The following is an 18,221-nucleotide window of genomic DNA, read 5'->3' as shown; positions in this document are numbered from 1 at the left end:
AGGTGAGGGGTGGAAGGTTCGGGGGGGGGTTTCAAGGAAAACCTTTTTATCCAGAGGGGGTGATGGCCTGGAATGCACTGCCTTGGATGGTAGGCGAGTCAGGTTGCCTCACATCCTTTAGAATGTACCTGGATGAGCACTTGGCACATCTGAACATTCAAGACTGGGGGCCAAGGGCTGGCAAATGGGATTAGGATTGGCAGATTAGGTGCCTTTCGTGCAGTGCTGCAGACTTGATAGGCCGAAGGGCCTTTTCTGCACTGTATTTTTCTGTGATTCTGTGAAGATTGCCAACATGGTGCTGAGGAAGGAGTCACAGAACTTCTTCAACTTCAGGCATGACCAAAACGTGGTTGACCGGCCACCTCCCACACTACTTGCAAACGTCCTCCACCCCCTCATCCTCGACCTCGTCAGGTGCGCGCTGTGCACCTTCAACTGTATCAGCCCAACCAAGCACAAGAGATTGACGCATTCACCCTCTGTAACACCTCATACCACAACCCCTCTTCCAGAACCCACTTCCCAATTCCTCCTGCTTCGCCCCCTCCAAAGGAGAGGGGGTGGCATTGTGGTATTGTCACTGGACTAGTAAACCAGAGACCCAGAGTAATGCTCTGGAGACCCAGGTTCAAATCTTGTCACTACAGGTGGTGAAGTTTGAATTCAATAAAAATCTGGAATTTTAAAAAAGTCTAATGATGACCATGAAACCATTGTTGATTGTCGGAAAACCCCATCTGGTTCACTAATGTCCCTTTGGACATTAGTTACCAGATGGAAACGAGAAGGAAATCTGCCGTCCATACAACTGTGGATTATCCTTCCAGACACAGAAACATTGGGCGGGATTTTCCGACCCCCCGCCGGGTCGGAGAATCGCCGGGGGGCGGCGTGACTCCCACCCTGCCACCCCGACGCCGACTGCCGAATTCTCCGCACCGGTTTTTGGGCGGGGGCGGAGATCGCGTCGCGCCGGCCGGGGGCCGAGCGGCCGTCTGTTTTTGGCCGGTCCTGCTGGCGTGAAATGGACAAGGTCCATACCGGCAGGACCTGGCTTTGAGGGCAGCCTGCGGAGTCCTCGGGGGGTCGCGGGGGGATCCGGCCCCAGGGGGGTGCCCCCACAGTGGCCTGGCTGTGATCGGGGCCCACCGATCTGCGGGCGGGCCTGTGCCGGGGGGCACTCTTTCCGTCTGCGCCGGACTGTGTAAGGCTCCACGCCGGCCGGCGGAGGCCCTTCGGCGCCGGTTGGCATGGCGCCAACCATTCCAGCGCCGGAGGATTCTGCACCTTCCGGGCGGCCCGACGCCGGAGTGATTCGTGCCACTCTTTGGCGCTGGTAAGGCCCACCCCGCCGGTCGCAGGAAAATCCCGGCCATTAAATTAAACCCAATTAAACTATACCTTATTTTTAATGCTTACCAATATATATCCCTTGAAAGCTCCTTTGTTTTCCTAACAGCACAATCACACACAGGCACATACATACACACACTCACAGACACAAACACACACTCACAGACACAAACACCCACACAAAAACAGGCAGACACATACACACAGACATATGCACACAAACACAAACTGTGATATACACACACAGGAACACACAAACTGTGACATACACACAGAGGCAGAAATACACAAACACATACACACACAAAATAATTATAATCTTTATTCGTGCCTCATTAACACAGGCTGACATTAACACTGCAATGGAGTTTTTAAACACTGCAATGAAGTTACTGTGAAAATCCCCTAGTTGCCACATTCCGCTGCCTGTTCGTGTACACTGAGGGAGAATTCAGAATGTCCAATTCACCAAACAAGTACGTCTTTCGAGACTCATGGGAGTTAACCGGAGCACCTGGAGGAAACCCACGCAGACACGGTGAGAACATGCAAACTCCGCACAGACTCAAGCTGGGAATCGAACCCAGGGCCCTGATGCTGTGAAGAAAAGGAAAACTGGCAACATTGACTGGGTACTAGCTGAATGACAACAATCAGAGCAGTAGATGCCATTCAAAAATCTATGGATCATAATTTTCTGAAAGGAAGTCATTTTTGACTAACTTGTTAGTTGGGTCATTGTCAAAGTAACAAAGTAACACAATGTTAATAAAGTGACTATAAAATGGGGCTTGCTAGAAGAATTGCAACCACTGTGCTTCCGTGCCGCCCTGTTTGCTACATGCAAACAGACAGGCACACACAAGCACACAAGAGAGACACACAGACACACAAAGGATCACACATAGGCACAGACACAAACACATACACCCAGACACACAAACACGCACACAGAGGTATACACAGACAGAAACACATGCACACACACAGACATGCTCAGCCACTCACAAATGCACACACAGACACCATACACACAGATACAGACAGACACACACAAACAAACACATACACATTGGTACACACAAACACATACAGGCACACACATACAGACACACATACACATACAGAGATACACATACAGATGCACACATATATACACAGACCTACACCGCAGACCCACACACACATTCCTCAAAACTTTAAAGCTGATACATTTTAAAAAGCTGCAGAGAACCAATTCAAACCAAACCATAAATTGATATTTAAATTGGAGCTTCATGACACACAATTCCTTTTAATCAATTTTCCAATGTAGTTAAGTAGAAAGAAAATTCCTTTAGAAGTGAATTTTTCATTTGGAATATCAACGGCACTGCTCTGTAACCATCTCTTATGACGATGATGAGCTTTTCACATTTTCCTTCCTGGCAAATGCGATCAGAACGATTTGTCGCAAAAATAGGAAGAAGCCTTGTGATAAGAAAAAGAGAATTGAGAGATGTTAATATGATCTTTCAACCACTTTCAACTGAATCATACTCATTGTTTATTCTGCAATTTCTCTCTGCCAGTGAGTTTCAGGAATGTTCTACAGTGCACAGGAAGGTGGTGGAAAATAGAATCTAATTCCAAGTCCGGCAACAATTATTAAGGCCATGAGTTATACAGTGTCAAGTTCTCTTTATATTGCGCCATTAAACACTCCCAAGACAGGGACAACACAGGATGAGATAAAGAGTAAAGCTCCCTCTATACTGTCCTCATCAAACACTCCCAGGACAGGGGTAGCATGGAGTTGGATACAGAGTAAAGCTCCCACTACACTGTCCCCATTAAACACTCCCAGGACAGGGACAGGGCAGGTTTAGATTCATGGTTCGAAAATTAAGTGAAAAGATATGCATTTAAAGGCAAATCTACCAGACTGCACAACAAATTTCAAATGATGTAGATTAATTAATTTGACATACTTGTGAGCAACGTCATAGCTCATGGGAGGAAAGGACACTGGCAACATTGACAGGGTACTCGCTGAATGACTCAGAGCAGTGGATGTCATTTAAAAATCTATGGATTACTGTTTGCTGAAAGGAAGTCATTGTTGACTAACTTGTTGGTTGAGTTCATTGTCAAAGTAACAAAGGGTTTGACACAATGTTAATCAAGTGACTAGAAAATGGGGCTTGGTAGAAAAACTGCAACCAATGGAATGAAAAGGTGGAGTGGCATTGTCTTCTGGATTGAAATTTGTCGAGGGAGCAGAATGCAGAGTGCAATGATATTTCTCAGGCTGTGAGGAATGGTGCAGTGGTGTCCGACAAAGGTCAATACCAGGACCTTTTGATAAATATTACTGAGCTGGATTTGGGTACACTGGGCATAATTTCAAAGTCTGGAGGTGTAAAGAAACTTGGGTATGTAGTAAACAAGGGCAGCACGGTAGCATAGTGGTTAGCACACTTGCCTCACAGCTCCAGGGTCCCAGATTCGATCCCTGGCTTGGGTCACTGTCTGTGTGGAGTCTGCACGTTCTCCCCCTGTGTGTGTGGGTTTCCTCCGGGTGCTCCGGTTTCCTCCCACAGTCCAAAGATGTGCAGGTTAGGTGGATTGGCCATGCTAAATTGCCCTTAGTGTCCAAAATTGCCCTTAGTGTTGGGAGGGGTTACTGGGTTATGGGAATAGAGTGGAGGTGTGGGTTTGGGTAGGGTGCTCTTTCCAAGAGCCGGTGCAGGCTCGATGGGCCAAATGGTTTCCTTCTGCACTGTAAATTCTATGGTCTAATGAGAAGAATAGTAAGAGACTTGAGAAGAAAATAGATTTGTTCATGAAATAGACAAATGAAATTTAATGCCGAGAAATTGGGCTGGCATGTTGGCACAGTGGTTAGCACTGCTGCCTCACAGCTCCAGGGTCCCGGGTTCAATTCCGGCCTTGGATGACTGTCTGTTTGGAGATTGCACTTGCCCTCCGTGTCTGCGTGGGTTTCCTTCGGGTGCTCCGGTTTCCTCCCACAGTCCAAAGATGTGCAGGTTAGGTGGATTGACCATGCTGAATTGCGCCTTAATCTCCACAGGTTAGGTGGGATTACTAGGTTACGGGGATAAAGTGGAGGCTTAAGCATAAGTAGGGTGTTCTTTCCCAAGGGCTGGTGGAGACTCGATGCGCCGAATGGATTCCTTCTGCACTCTAAATTCTATGAAATGTGAAGTGATTCAATTTGCTTCTAATATTGAAATGAGGCATTCTAAACTAAATGGTTTGTTATAAAGTAGGGGGTGCTCATGCACAAATCTTTGAAGGTGGCAACATAAGTAATGCCCTTAAAAATCATATAGGATTCTAAACCTTAGAAACAGAGACAATTGTTAGGACGGCAAAGACTTGCTTTCATCATCCTGTAAGCCTGAGGAGAACTTCAAAACAGCAAATTTTTTGTATTTGGCACTCTGATCTAACCAGCGCCCACCAGCCTAAAAACTGAGGCTAGGTGGAAATACGCTGTTAGGCGACCTTAATAGGGGCATGGACAAGCTTCCTATCCGAGGCCTTGTCCACTATACCATGAAATTGCTTCTCAGCTGGGGTAGGTGGAATCCCAGAGGGAATCCCTTCTATGCAATTTTCCGTACCCTGCCCCACCTCAGAACCGACCAGTGCAAGGCGAAACATAAAATTTTGCTCACAGACTACAAAAAGCAAAAGCACTGAGGAGGCTTCATCTAGAATAACCTCCAATTCTAGACATATTTTAGGAATAATGTGAAGGCTGCAAAAGCAGGTTATCGAATGATAACAGGGGTGAGGGTGTTGGAGAGATTGGAGAAGCTGGTGTTGCCTACCAAGGAAGGTTAAGACAAAAATTGATAGAGGTAAATACAGAGAGTCTCTTTTCAGTGGCAGAATGGATGCAGAACGAAGGACCAGAGGAAGCAAAACACTTCATGAAAGCGTGTGGAAGGAGATTTAACAAAAATATTTTGATTGGATAAATACAGTAAATAAATGAAATAAGGGGAAATAATAGGACTAATTGGAAAGTTTTCTGAATAATAATAATATTTATTCGTGTCAGTTAGGTTTACATTAACACTGCAATGAAGTTACTGTGAAAATCCCCTCACCATCACACTCCGGCGCCTGTTTGGGTACACAGAGAGAAAATTCAGAATGTCCAATTTACCTAGCAAGCACGTCTTTCAGAACTAGAACCAACACCAACCAGTGTGATGGACGAAAGGCCTCTTTGTGTGTTGTATCTATGAGGTGTATGATGCCATGACTGTTGTAACCTGCTCAGAGCCTAATGACCGGGCCAACTGGTTACCCCATATTCCTTGGGGAATATGAGCTCCCCAATGATGGGGGTGCGTGGCAATCGTTAGCTTTGCAGCTGTATAATTAGAGCTGGCCAGTATGGCACTGGCTTGAGAGGGAACCAATAGTGAACTGCTGGTACTGTGTACATATTGTTGTAAATAAAGTTTCTTTCTGTTTGACTCTAAAACTCATGTTGGATTCTTCGTGGCCCTCACAAAAATGACTTTCTCTGTTACTTTAAAATGCTATAGCTCAAAACAAATATGTCAAATGAAATTTGATATATATTATGAGGCAAGCAGATCTCTGTGGCTTGTAAGTTGAAGAAACTGACCCACTATGGTCAGGAAGATCCCAGCTGTTAGATCGGTCTCTGTCAAGTCACCCAGGAAAGTGGCATTCGCAGGTAAGGCAGAACAAGTCAGTCAATGATCTTTGATGAAACATACATGTGTTTTATGTGTGAGGATCACTAGATGTGTGCAACACATATGTTATCTGGAGGTAGAGTATGGCCAGGATCAGGCATTATGAAACTGTTTATTGGTTCATATTACCTATTTTCACACATGAACAATATGGGTCTGGGTGAGCTATGGGAAATGGATAGTGCATGTAGAACCAGAATTCAACCATAGTCAGAGTGTGCAAGAACAATGTTTTTAAATAAATGTGATACGAGATGTAAAGAACTGGGAATAATTGGGGAGTACAGGTTCCCAACCTCATTTTATGAGATGATACACTGCTCCCATGTCACCAAATTCATTCACCTAACTAAAGAGGCCCCTTCCTTGAGACTGACCTTGCAAAGAGTTGAAAACAGTGAAGAGGTAGAGCACAGCACGACGCTGGGACCCAAGGGTGAGAAACCCCAGACCATATGTCAGGCCCAGGAGACAGTTGAGACTCAGCACCGAGAATACAGACTTCCAGCTACTTCTCTGGCTGTTGTGTGTGCGTTCAGCTCTCTTCATTGCAACAATCTTCATAGACACAATAATCACCATGGTAGTGTTACCAAGAAAAACCACTGAGAAGATACCCACGTTGGTCACATAATAGACAATGTCATTTGTTACCCAACAGCTGTCAAAGAGAATGATATAGCAAGAAATTAATAGAATGAATGATATAAATTGACAACATAAAATCAAAATTTCTGTTGCATCAGTGCTTTTATTTCAGTATCCTGTTCACACATGGTCTACTGTCTGTACTTTGCAGTTACAATATGGAAAGATCAATTCGTCCCGCCCTGCTATTAGGGGCAAGCTGTGCAATGAACAATGTTGTAACCAAGCTAATATGATGTAGAATGTATTTCAGGCAAACTTTGGCTGGAGGAGGTAGCCTTTTTAAATTGTCCCCATGTTGAACACAAACAGAAAGTGAAACATGCCTAAATTCACCCCAATCGACGTGCAACATTATCTCATAAATCCCAAGTGGTTGAACTGCCTCTGAATGTAAAGGATTAAAGTAGCACTCCAGGTTCAGGATGGGGACACAGTACAGTGCTACGGGAATGATCCACTCTCACTGCTACGAGAATGATCCACTTTCAGTGCTATGGGGAAAGATCTATTCTCAAGGCTACAAGAATGATCCACTCTCACAGGAATAATCCACTCTCTGTGTGATGGGAATTATCAACTCCCAGTTCCATTGGAATAATGCACTCTTGTTGCTATCGGAATGACCGACACTCACTGCAATGGGAATGACCCATTCTCACTGCAATGGGAAAGACCCACTCTCACTGCAATGGGAATGACCCACTCTCACTGCAATGGGAATGACCCACTCTCACTGCAATGGGAATGACCCACTCTCACTGCCCACTCTCACTGCAAGGGGAATGACCCACTCTCACTGCAATGGGAATGACCCACTCTCACTGCAATGGGAAAGTGCATAAGTTCCATAGCAGTGAGAGTGGATCATTCCAGTCTTGTTGCTATAGGAATGGTCCACCCGTACTGCTCTAGGAGTGATTCGCTCTCAGCTCCATTGGAATGATGCACTCAGTTATGGGAATGATCCATTCTCAGTGCTATGGGAATGATCCGTTCCCAGTTCCATTGGAATGATCCACTCTCACCGCTATGGCAGTGATTCACTCTTAGTGCTATTGGAGTGATCCACTCTCATTTCCATTGGAATGATCCAGTCTCACTGCTGTGGGAATGATCCACTCTCACTGCTAGGGGTACGTTCCACTCCCACTTCTATGTGAATGATCCACTCTCTCATGAATGGTCCACTCTGTGCTATTGGAATGATCCACTATCATTGAAATGGGAACAATACACATTTATGGAAATGAGCCACTTTCAGTGCTATGGGAATGACCCACTGCCAGTTCCATTGGGATGATCCACTCTCACTGCTATGGGAACGGCCCCCTCTCAGTGCAACGGATATGATCCACTCTCATTGCTATGGGAATGATCCCCTTTCTGTCCTATGAGAATGACACCCTCTCAGTGCTATTGGAATGATCCAGTCTCAGTAAACAAAGGACAATACAGCACAGGGTCAGGCCCTTCAGCTGTCCAAGCCTTAACCGGTCATGATACCACCCTTGGCCAAAATCCTCAGCACTTTCTAATGCGGTATCACTCTATACCCATCCTAACCATGTATTTGTCGAGATACCTTTTGAATGCCGTTAATGTTTGCCTCCATAACCTCCCCTGGCAACGCGTTCCAGGGACTCACCACCCTCTGTGTATAAAAAAGTGCTTTGGGAATAACCTACTCTCAGTGCCAAGGGAATGAACCACTCTCACGAATGTCGCAATGATTCATTCAGAAAATCGTAGAAATGTTGCATCGCATAAGGAGGCCATTCGGCCCATCCTGTCCTGCCAACCTGAGGACACCCAGCTCTCCTTTCTAATCCCACCTTTCTGCACCTGGTCCATAGCCCTGTAGCTTGGCGCACATAAGGTGCAGATCCCAGTACTTTATATAAGCGCTTAAGATCTCTGCCTCCACCATCAACTCGGGCAGCGAATTCCAGACACCCATTACGCAGAGGAGTACAAACATTCTTCTTTATGCACCATCTACATCTTCTGCAACTTTTTGTAATTCTATGATCCCTGGCTCTAAAATTCTCAACCAATTCTCAACCAAGGGAATCAATTTTATCCTGTCCACTCTATCTCTTCCCCTCATAATGCTGTACACCTCAATTAAGCCACCCTTCATCCTTCTTTGTTCCAAGCAAAATAACCCAAAACTGTCTAATCTCTCCTCGTAGCTACACTTTTCTAACCCTAGTACCTCCTCTGCACTCTCTCCAGAGCAATTACGTCCTTCCTGTAATGTGGTGACCAGAACTGCACACAATATTCCAGTTGTGGGCTCACCAGTGCCTTCGACAATTCCAACATTATATCTTTACTGTTATATTCTATACTTCTGCCAATGAAGGAGAGCATTTCATATGCTTTCTTCACAACCTTGTCTACTTGAACTATTGTCTTTAGGGATCTTTGGGCTTGTACAGCAAGATCTCTTACTTCTTCTACCCCTCTTATTCCTATTTATTGTGTCCTCCCTATAACTGTTTGACCTCCCTAAATGCATGACCTCACACTTCTCTGTGCTATCAGCCATATTATCGCCCACTCGAACAATCCATCTACATCATTTAGGAGATTATAGCTATCCTCTACACTGTCCATCACTTGGCCAATCTTTATGTCGTCTTCAAATTTCCCAATCGTGCTCTCCACATTCATGTCCAAATCGTTAATATATAACAAACAGTAAGTGTCCCAACACTAAGTCCCATGGAACACCCCTTGAAATGACTTTCTAATTGCAGGGGCAGCAAACCTTTTATCCAGTTCACCACATTTCCCTGGATCCCATGGGCTTTCCCTTTCTTGACCAATCTGCCATGGGGGACCTTTTCAAAAACCTTGCTAAAATCTACGTACAAAACATCCACTGCACTACCTTGTTCACTGCTGTGGGAAGGATCCCCTCTCAGTGCTATGAGAATGATCCATTCTCAATGCTAAGCAATTATCCACTCTCAGTACTACAAGGATGATCCAATCTCAGTGCTGCAAGAATGATCCAATCTCAGTGCTGCAAGAATGATCCTCTCTCAGTGCTCTGAGAATGATCCACTCTCAATGCCTGGAGAATGATTTACGTTCAGTGCTGGGAGAAAGATACACTCTCAGTGCTATGAGAATGATCCCCTCTTAGTGCTATGAGTATGATCCATTCTCAATGCTATGCAATTATCCACTCTCAGTGCTCCGAGAATGATGCACTCTCAGTGCTACAAGTATGATCTACTCTCAATGCTACGAGAAAGATACACTCTCAGTGCCTTGAGAATGATCCACACACAGTGCCATCGGAACAATTCACTCCCAGTGGTATGGGAATGATCCCTTCCCAGTTCCAATGGAATGTCGCACTCTAGTATGATCCACTATCAGTGTAATGAGAATGATCCACTCTCAGTGTAATGGGAATGATCCACTCTCAATGTTATGGGAATGATCAACTCTCAGTACCTTAGGAATGATCCAGTCTCAGTGCTTTGAGAATGATCCACACTCACTATCATCGGAATAATTCACTCATAGTGCTATGAAAGTTTCCACTCTAGTGTCATGGAAATGACCCACTCTCGGTGCTATGGCAGAGATCCCTTCCCAGTTCCAATAGACTGAAGCACGCTAGAAGCTTTGGGAATTATATACTCACACTGCTTGGGAATGATCCACTCTCAGTGCTATGGGAGAGATCCACTCCCAGTTCTATTCAAATGGTTCACTCCAACATGCATGGGAATGATCCACTCCCGCTGCGATGGGAATGATCCACTCCCACTGCCATGGGAATGATCCACTCTCAGTGCTATGAGAATGATCTACACTCAGTGCTATAAGAATGATCCACTCTCAGTGCCAAGAGAATTATCTACTCTCAGTGCTATGGGAATGATCTACTCTCAGTGCTATGGAAATGATCCACTCTAAGTACAATAAGTATGATCCGCTCTCAGTGCAATAAGTATGATCCACTGTCAGTGCTATGACAATGATCCACTCTCAATGTTATGAGATCATCTACTCTCAGTGCTGTGGGAATGGTCTACTCTCAGTGCTATTGGAATGATCCACTCTCAGTGCTATGGGAATGATCCACTCTCAGTGCTATGGGAATGATCCACTCTCAGTGCAATGGGAATGATCCACTCTTAGTGCTATGGGAATGATCCACTCTCAGTGCTATGGTACAGATCCACTTTCAGTGCTATGGGAAAGGTCCACTATCAGTGCTATGGGAGAGGTCCACTCTCAGTGCTATGGGAATGATCCACTCTCAGTGCTGTGGGAAAGGTCCATTCTCAGTGCTATTGGAGAGGTCCACTCCCAGTTCAATTGGAATGGTTCACTCAAACATGCCATGGGAATGATCCGCTCCCACTGCTACGAGAATGATCCGCTCCCACTGCAATGGGAATGATCCGCTCTCAGTGTAATCAGAATGATCCATTCTCAGTGTAATGAGAATGATCCACTCTCAGTGTAATGAGAATGATCCACTCTCAGTGTAATGAGAATGATCCACTCTCAGTGTAATGAGAATGATCCACTCTCAGTGTAATGAGAATGATCCAGTGTCAGTGTAATGAGAAGGATCCACTCTCAGGGTAATGAGAAGGATCCACTCTCAGAGTAATGAGAAGTATTCACTCGCAGTGTAATAAGAAGGATCCACTCTCACTGTAATGAGAATGATCCACTCTCAGTGTAATGAGAATGACCCACTCTCAGTGTAGTGAGAATGATCCACTCTCAGTGCAATGAGAATGATCCACTCTCAGTCTAATGAGAATGGTCCACTCTCAGTCTAATGAGAATGGTCCACTCTCAGTCTAATGAGAATGGTCCACTCTCAGTCTAATGAGAATGGTCCACTCTCAGTCTAATGAGAATGATCCACTCTCAGTGCTATGGGAATGATCCACTCTCAGTGCTATGGTACAGATCCACTTTCAGTGCTATGGGAAAGGTCCACTATCAGTGCTATGGGAGAGGTCCACTCTCAGTGCTATGGGAATGATCCACTCTCAGTGCTATGGGAAAGGCCCATTCTCAGTGCTATTGGAGAGGTCCACTCCCAGTTCAATTAGAATGGTTCACTCAAACATGCCATGAGAATGATCCGCTCCCACTGCGATGGGAATGATCCGCTCTCAGTGTAATGAGAATGGTCCACTCTCAGTCTAATGAGAATGATCCACTCTCAGTGTAATGAGAATGATCCAGTCTCAGTGTAATGAGAATGATCCACTCTCAGTGTAATGAGAATGATCCACTCTCAGTGTAATGAGAATTATCCACTCTCAGGGTAATGAGAAGGATCCACTCTCAGAGTAATGAGAAGTATTCACTCGCAGTGTAATAAGAAGGATCCACTCTCACTGTAATGAGAATGATCCACTCTCAGTGTAATGAGAATGACCCACTCTCAGTGTGGTGAGAATGATCCACTCTCAGTGCAATGAGAATGATCCACTCTCAGTCTAATGAGAATGGTCCACTCTCAGTCTAATGAGAATGGTCCACTCTCAGTCTAATGAGAATGGTCCACTCTCAGTGTAATGAGAATGGTCCACTCTCAGTCTAATGAGAATGGTCCACTCTCAGTCTAATGAGAATGGTCCACTCTCAGTCTAATGAGAATGGTCCACTCTCAGTGTAATGAGAATGATCCACTCTCAGTGTAATGAGAATGATCCACTCTCAGTCTAATGAGAATGATCCACTCTCAGTCTAATGAGAATGATCCACTCTCAGTGCAATGAGAATGATCCACTCTCAGTGTAATGAGAATGATCCACTCTCAGTCTAATGAGAATGATCCACTCTCAGTGTAATGAGAATGATCCACTCTCAGTGCAATGAGAATGATCCACTCTCAGTGTAATGAGAATGACCCACTCTCAGTGTAATGAGAATGATCCACTCTCAGTGTAATGAGAATGACCCACTCTCAGTCTAATGAGAATGATCCACTCTCAGCGCTATGAGAATGATCCACTCTCAGTGTAATGAGAATGATCCACTCTCAGTGTAATGAGAATGATCCACTGTCAGTCTAATGAGAATGATCCACTCTCAGTGTAATGAGAATGATCCACTCTCAGTGTAATGAGAATGATCCACTCTCAGTGTAATGAGAATGATCCACTCTCAGTGTAATGAGAATGATCCACTCTCAGTGTAATGAGAATGACCCACTCTCAGTCTAATGAGAATGATCCACTCTCAGTGCAATGAGAATGATCCACTCTCAGTGTAATGAGAATGATCCACTCTCAGTCTAATGAGAATGATCCACTCTCAGTGCAATGAGAATGATCCACTCTCAGTGTAATGAGAATGATCCACTCTCAGTGTAATGAGAATGACCCACTCTCAGTGTAATGAGAATGATCCACTCTCAGTGTAATGAGAATGACCCACTCTCAGTGTAATGAGAATGGCCCACTTTCTGCGCTCTGGGAATGACCCACTCTCAGTATAATGAGAATGACCCACTCTCAGTGTAATGAGAATGATCCACTCTCAGTGTAATGAGAATGATCCACTCTCAGTGTAATGAGAATGGTCCACTCTCAGTGTAATGAGAATGATCCACTCTCAGTGTAATGAGAATGATCCACTCTCAGTGTAATGAGAATGACCCACTCTCAGTGTAATGAGAATGATCCACTCTCAGTGTAATGAGAATGATCCACTCTCAGTGTAATGAGAATGGCCCACTTTCTGCGCTCTGGGAATGACCCACTCTCAGTATAATGAGAATGACCCACTCTCAGTGTAATGAGAATGATCCACTCTCAGTGTAATGAGAATGATCCACTCTCAGTGTAATGAGAATGGTCCACTCTCAGTCTAATGAGAATGGTCCACTCTCAGTGTAATGAGAATGATCCACTCTCAGTGTAATGAGAATGATCCACTCTCAGTGTAATGAGAATGACCCACTCTCAGCGCTCTGAGAATGACCCACTCTCAGTGTAATGAGAATAAACCACTCTCAGTGTAATGAGAATGATCCACTCTCAGTGTAATGAGAATGATCCACTCTCAGTGTAATGAGAATGACCCACTCTCAGCGCTGTGGGAATGACCCACTCTCAATGTAATGGGAATTACCCACTCTCAGCGCTATGGGAATGACCCATTCTCAGCACTTTGGGAATGGCCCACTCTCAGCGCTTTGGGACTGACCTGCTCTCAGTGTAATGGGAATGACCCACTCTCAGCGCTATGGGAATGACCCACTCTCAGCGCTATGGGAATGACCCATTCTCAGCACTTTGGGAATGACCCACTCTCAGCGCTATGGGAATGACCCACTCTCAGCTCTATGGGAGTGACCCACTCTCAGCTCTATGGGAGTGACCACACTCTCAGCGCTATGGGAATGACCCACTCTCAGCGCTATGGGTATGACCCACTCTCAGCACTATGGGAATGACCCACTCTCCGTGCTATGGGAATGACCCACTCTCAGTGCTATGGGAATGACCCACGCTCAGCGCTATGGGATTGACCCACTCTCAGCGCTATGGGAATGACCCACTCTCAGTGTAATGGGAATGACCCACTCTCAGTGTAATGGGAATGACCCACTCTCCGTGCTATGGGAATGACCCACTCTCAGCGCTATGGGAATGACCCACGCTCAGCGCTATGGGAATGACCCACTCTCAGCGCTATGGGTATGACCCACTCTCAGCACTATGGGTATGACCCACTCTCCGTGCTATGGGAATGACCCACTCTCAGTGCTATGGGAATGACCCACTCTCAGCGCTATGGGAATGACCCACTCTCAGTGTAATGGGAATGACCCACTCTCAGCGCTATGGGAATGACCCACTCCCAATGCTCTGGGAATGATTCACTTCGATGGGAATTATCGACTACTAGTTTCATTGGGATGATTCACTCTCACTGCTAATGGGAACAACTCCCTCTCAGTGCGATGAGAATGATTTGGTCTCAGAGCTATGGGAATAATCCACTCTCAGTCCTATGGGAATGATTGATTCTCCGTGCTATGGGATTTCAATGTCAGTGCTATGGAACGGACTCAGTCCCAATGTTCTGGGAATGACCCATTCTCACTGCTGTGGAAATCACCCACTCTCACTGCTATGAGAATGATCTACTCTCGGTGCTATGGGAATAATCCACTCCCATTGCTGTGGGAATGACCCATTCCTGCTGCTATGGAAATGATCCATTCTCAATGCTGTGGGAAAACTTCTCCTGAAGCACTATGGGAATGATCCACTCCCGCTACTATTCTGGGAATGATCTACTGCCGCTGCTATGGGAACAAGCTACTCCCACTGTTATGGGAATGATCAACTCCCATTGCTGTGGGAATGATCCATTCTCAGGGCTATCAAAATGATCCATTCTCAGGGCTATGGGAATGATCCAATCCCACTGCTATGGGAATGATCCAATCCCACTGTTGTGGGAATGATATTCCCACTGAGGTGGAAATTATCCATTCCCACTGCTATGGGAACGTTCCTATGAGAATCATGATGTGGAGATGCCGCGTTGGATTGGGGTGAGCACAGTAAGAAGTCTTGCAACAGCAGGTTAAAGTCCAACAGGTTTGTTTCAAATTACTAGCTTTCAGAGCACTGCTCCTTCCTCAGGTGAATGCTGGTCACATGAGGAAGGAGCAGTGCTCCAAAAGCTAGTGATTTGAAACAAACCTGTTGGGCTTTAACCTGATGTTGTAAGACTTCTTACTGTGCTATGAGAATCAGCCACTCTCAGTGCTATGGAAACAACCCATTGTCACGGGAATGTTTCACTCTCAGTGCTATGAGAATGATCCATTCTCAGTGACATTGGAATAATTCAGTCTCAGTGCTGTGGGAAAGATCAACTCTCAATGCTTTGGGAATGATCTTCTCTCAGTGGTATGGAAATCATAGAATCTCGACCATGCAGAACAAAGAACAAAGAACAATACAGCACAGGATCAGGCCCTCTTTAACAGCAGTACCACATTAGCTATTCTCCAGTCCTCTGGGATCTCACCTGTAGCCAATGAGGATACAAAGAGGTCAGACGAGGCCCCAGCAATTTCCTCCCCTGCTTCCCTCAGTATTCTGGGATAAATTCCATCTGACCCAGGAGACATATCTACCTAATATCTTTTAAAAGACCCAATACCTCCTCCTTTTCGGTGTTAACATGATCCAGACTGTCCACATACCCTACCCAAGAATCAACTTCCACAAAGTCCCTTTCTTTGGTGAACACTAACACAAAGTATTCATTTAGTACTTGCCCATTTCCGCTGGCTCAACACTTAGATCCCCCCACCGTCCTTAAGTGGTTCAATCCTTTCCCTGGCCACCCTCTTGCGTTTTACATATGAATAAAAAGCTTTGGGAGTCACCTTAATCCTACTTGCCAAGGACGTTTCATGATCCCTCCTGGCCCTCCTAATTTCCCGCTTCAGTACCTTCCTACTTCCTTCATACTCCTCAAGGGTTTCAACTGTTCCCGCCCTTCTAGACTGTACAAAAATCTCCTTTTTCTTTTTGACGAGGTTCACAATATCCCTCGTTATCCAAGGCTCCCTAAACTTCCCATATCCTTCATTCTCGAAGGAACGTGACTTTCCTGAATCCTAATCAACTGTCGCTTGAAAGACTCCCACATGTCCGATGTTGATTTGTTTTCCAACAGCCGCGCCCAATCCAAATTCTTCAATTCCTGACTAATGTTATCGTAATTTGCCTTTCCCCAGTTTGGCACCTTAATGCGAGGGTTACCCTCATCCCTGTCTAAAGGTACCCTACAACTTGCAGAATTGTGGTCACTACTCCCAAAATGTTCCCCTACTGAAACCTCAACCACCTGTCCAGGCTAATTCCCCAATACCAGGTCCAGTACTGCCCTTTCTAGTTGGACTATCTGCATATTGCATCAATAAGGCTTCCTGGATACACCTCACAAACTCTGCCCCATCCACACTGTCCCAGTCAATATAGGGGAAATTAAAATCCCCTACCACAACAACCCTGTTACTTTTGCAGCTATCCAAAATCTCTCTACCAATCTGCTCCTCTATCTCTTGCTGGCAGTTAGGGGGCCTGTAATAAACATCCCACATTGTGATTTCCCCCTTCCTGTTCCGAAGCTCTACCCAGATTGCCTCAGTGTATGAGCCCTCCGAGGTGTCCTCCTGCAGTACGTCTATAATATTTTCCTTAAACAATAATGCTACTCCCCCCACCCCTTTTATATTCCGCTCTATATCTCCTGAAGCATCTATATCCTCCAGAAGGAGCCATTCGGCCATCGAGTCTGCACTGACCCTACTGGGCAGCACGGTCGCACAGTGTGGCTTCACGGCTCCAGGTTCATTCCCAGGTTCGATTCCCGGCTTGGGTCATTGTCTGTGCAGAGTCTGCACATTCTCCCCAGTTCTCCTCCAGGTGCTGTGGATTCCTCCCACAGTCCAAATGTTCTGGTTAGGTGGATTGGCCATGCTAAATTGCCCTCAGTGTCCAAAAAGGTTAGATGGGGTTACAGGGATAGGGTGGAGGTGTGGGCTTAAGTAGGGTGCTCTTTCCAAGGGCCAGTGAGATTTGATGGGTCAAATGGCCTCCTTCTGCACTGGAAATTCTATAATTCTATGAAAGAGCATCCTACCTAGGCCCATCCCCCATCTTATATCCGTAACTCAAACCAACCTGCGCATATTTGGACAATAAGGGGAAATTTAGCATGGTCAATCCACCTAACTTGCACTGCTTTCAACTGTGGGACAAAACCAGAGAATACCCACGTAGACCCAGGGAGAAAGTGGAAACCCCACACAGTCATCCAAGGCCGGAATCCAATCTTGTCCCTGGCCCTGTGAGGCCACAATGTTAACTACTGTGTCATTGTGCCGCCATGAGAGTGGATAATTTCCACTGCCACGGGATAGGTCCATTCTCAGTGCGATGAAACTGATCCATCCCCAGTTCTATGGGAATGATTCATTCTCAGATGATCTTCCGACTTTTGAAATGAAGCACTTAATCTAGATGAACAACATAGGTTTACAACTGGAACAGACCAATTAATCGCAGGATGTGAAATCTTGCAGCATCTGCTATGTTTCCTATTGTGGCAGTGACTGCCCTTCAATAATAAACCATTCTTTAATGTTCTGAATTGCATAAATACATAAATATTCTTTTGCTAACTGGTGAAATCATAACTGATACGTTTCTATATTGGACAACATTGACTGGGTTATAACACATCTACTCGTTAAATGAAACTATGTCCATCTTAGTAAAAGATTGATCCCACTCCAAGGATTTCTCATCACTTACAAAGTGGAGTTGTTACCGATGGTGTAGTTACCATAGGTCTCCTGGTTGGCTCCATATGAAATGCAGACAATCAAAGCTGGAGCACCTATCAATAAATAGAAAGCAGCATTGTGACTGAGAT

The 18,221-nt window shown here is 45.3% G+C and overlaps 1 protein-coding gene across 2 annotated transcripts in view; it reads right to left on the bottom strand.

The window, feature by feature from the left end:
• Positions 1 to 2,611: 2,611 nt before the first annotated feature.
• The window catches only part of LOC140430903 (adhesion G protein-coupled receptor G3-like), a 380,819-nt gene continuing 365,209 nt past the window's right edge, over positions 2,612 to 18,221 (bottom strand). For both annotated transcript variants that reach the window (XM_072518691.1, XM_072518690.1), the window contains exons 12-14: positions 18,101 to 18,185; positions 6,479 to 6,762; positions 2,612 to 2,826 (exon numbers count right to left, since the gene is read on the bottom strand). In XM_072518691.1, the coding sequence (XP_072374792.1) occupies positions 2,747 to 2,826; positions 6,479 to 6,762; positions 18,101 to 18,185 (449 nt within the window). In that variant the 3' untranslated portion in view covers positions 2,612 to 2,746. The remainder of the gene's footprint in view (positions 2,827 to 6,478; positions 6,763 to 18,100; positions 18,186 to 18,221) is intronic.

Source organism: Scyliorhinus torazame, chromosome 10 (genome assembly GCF_047496885.1).
Source record: "Scyliorhinus torazame isolate Kashiwa2021f chromosome 10, sScyTor2.1, whole genome shotgun sequence".
NCBI classification, from domain to species: domain Eukaryota; kingdom Metazoa; phylum Chordata; class Chondrichthyes; order Carcharhiniformes; family Scyliorhinidae; genus Scyliorhinus; species Scyliorhinus torazame.
Note: the sequence above shows the minus strand (reverse complement) of the source record. Positions and strands in the feature narration are given on the sequence as shown.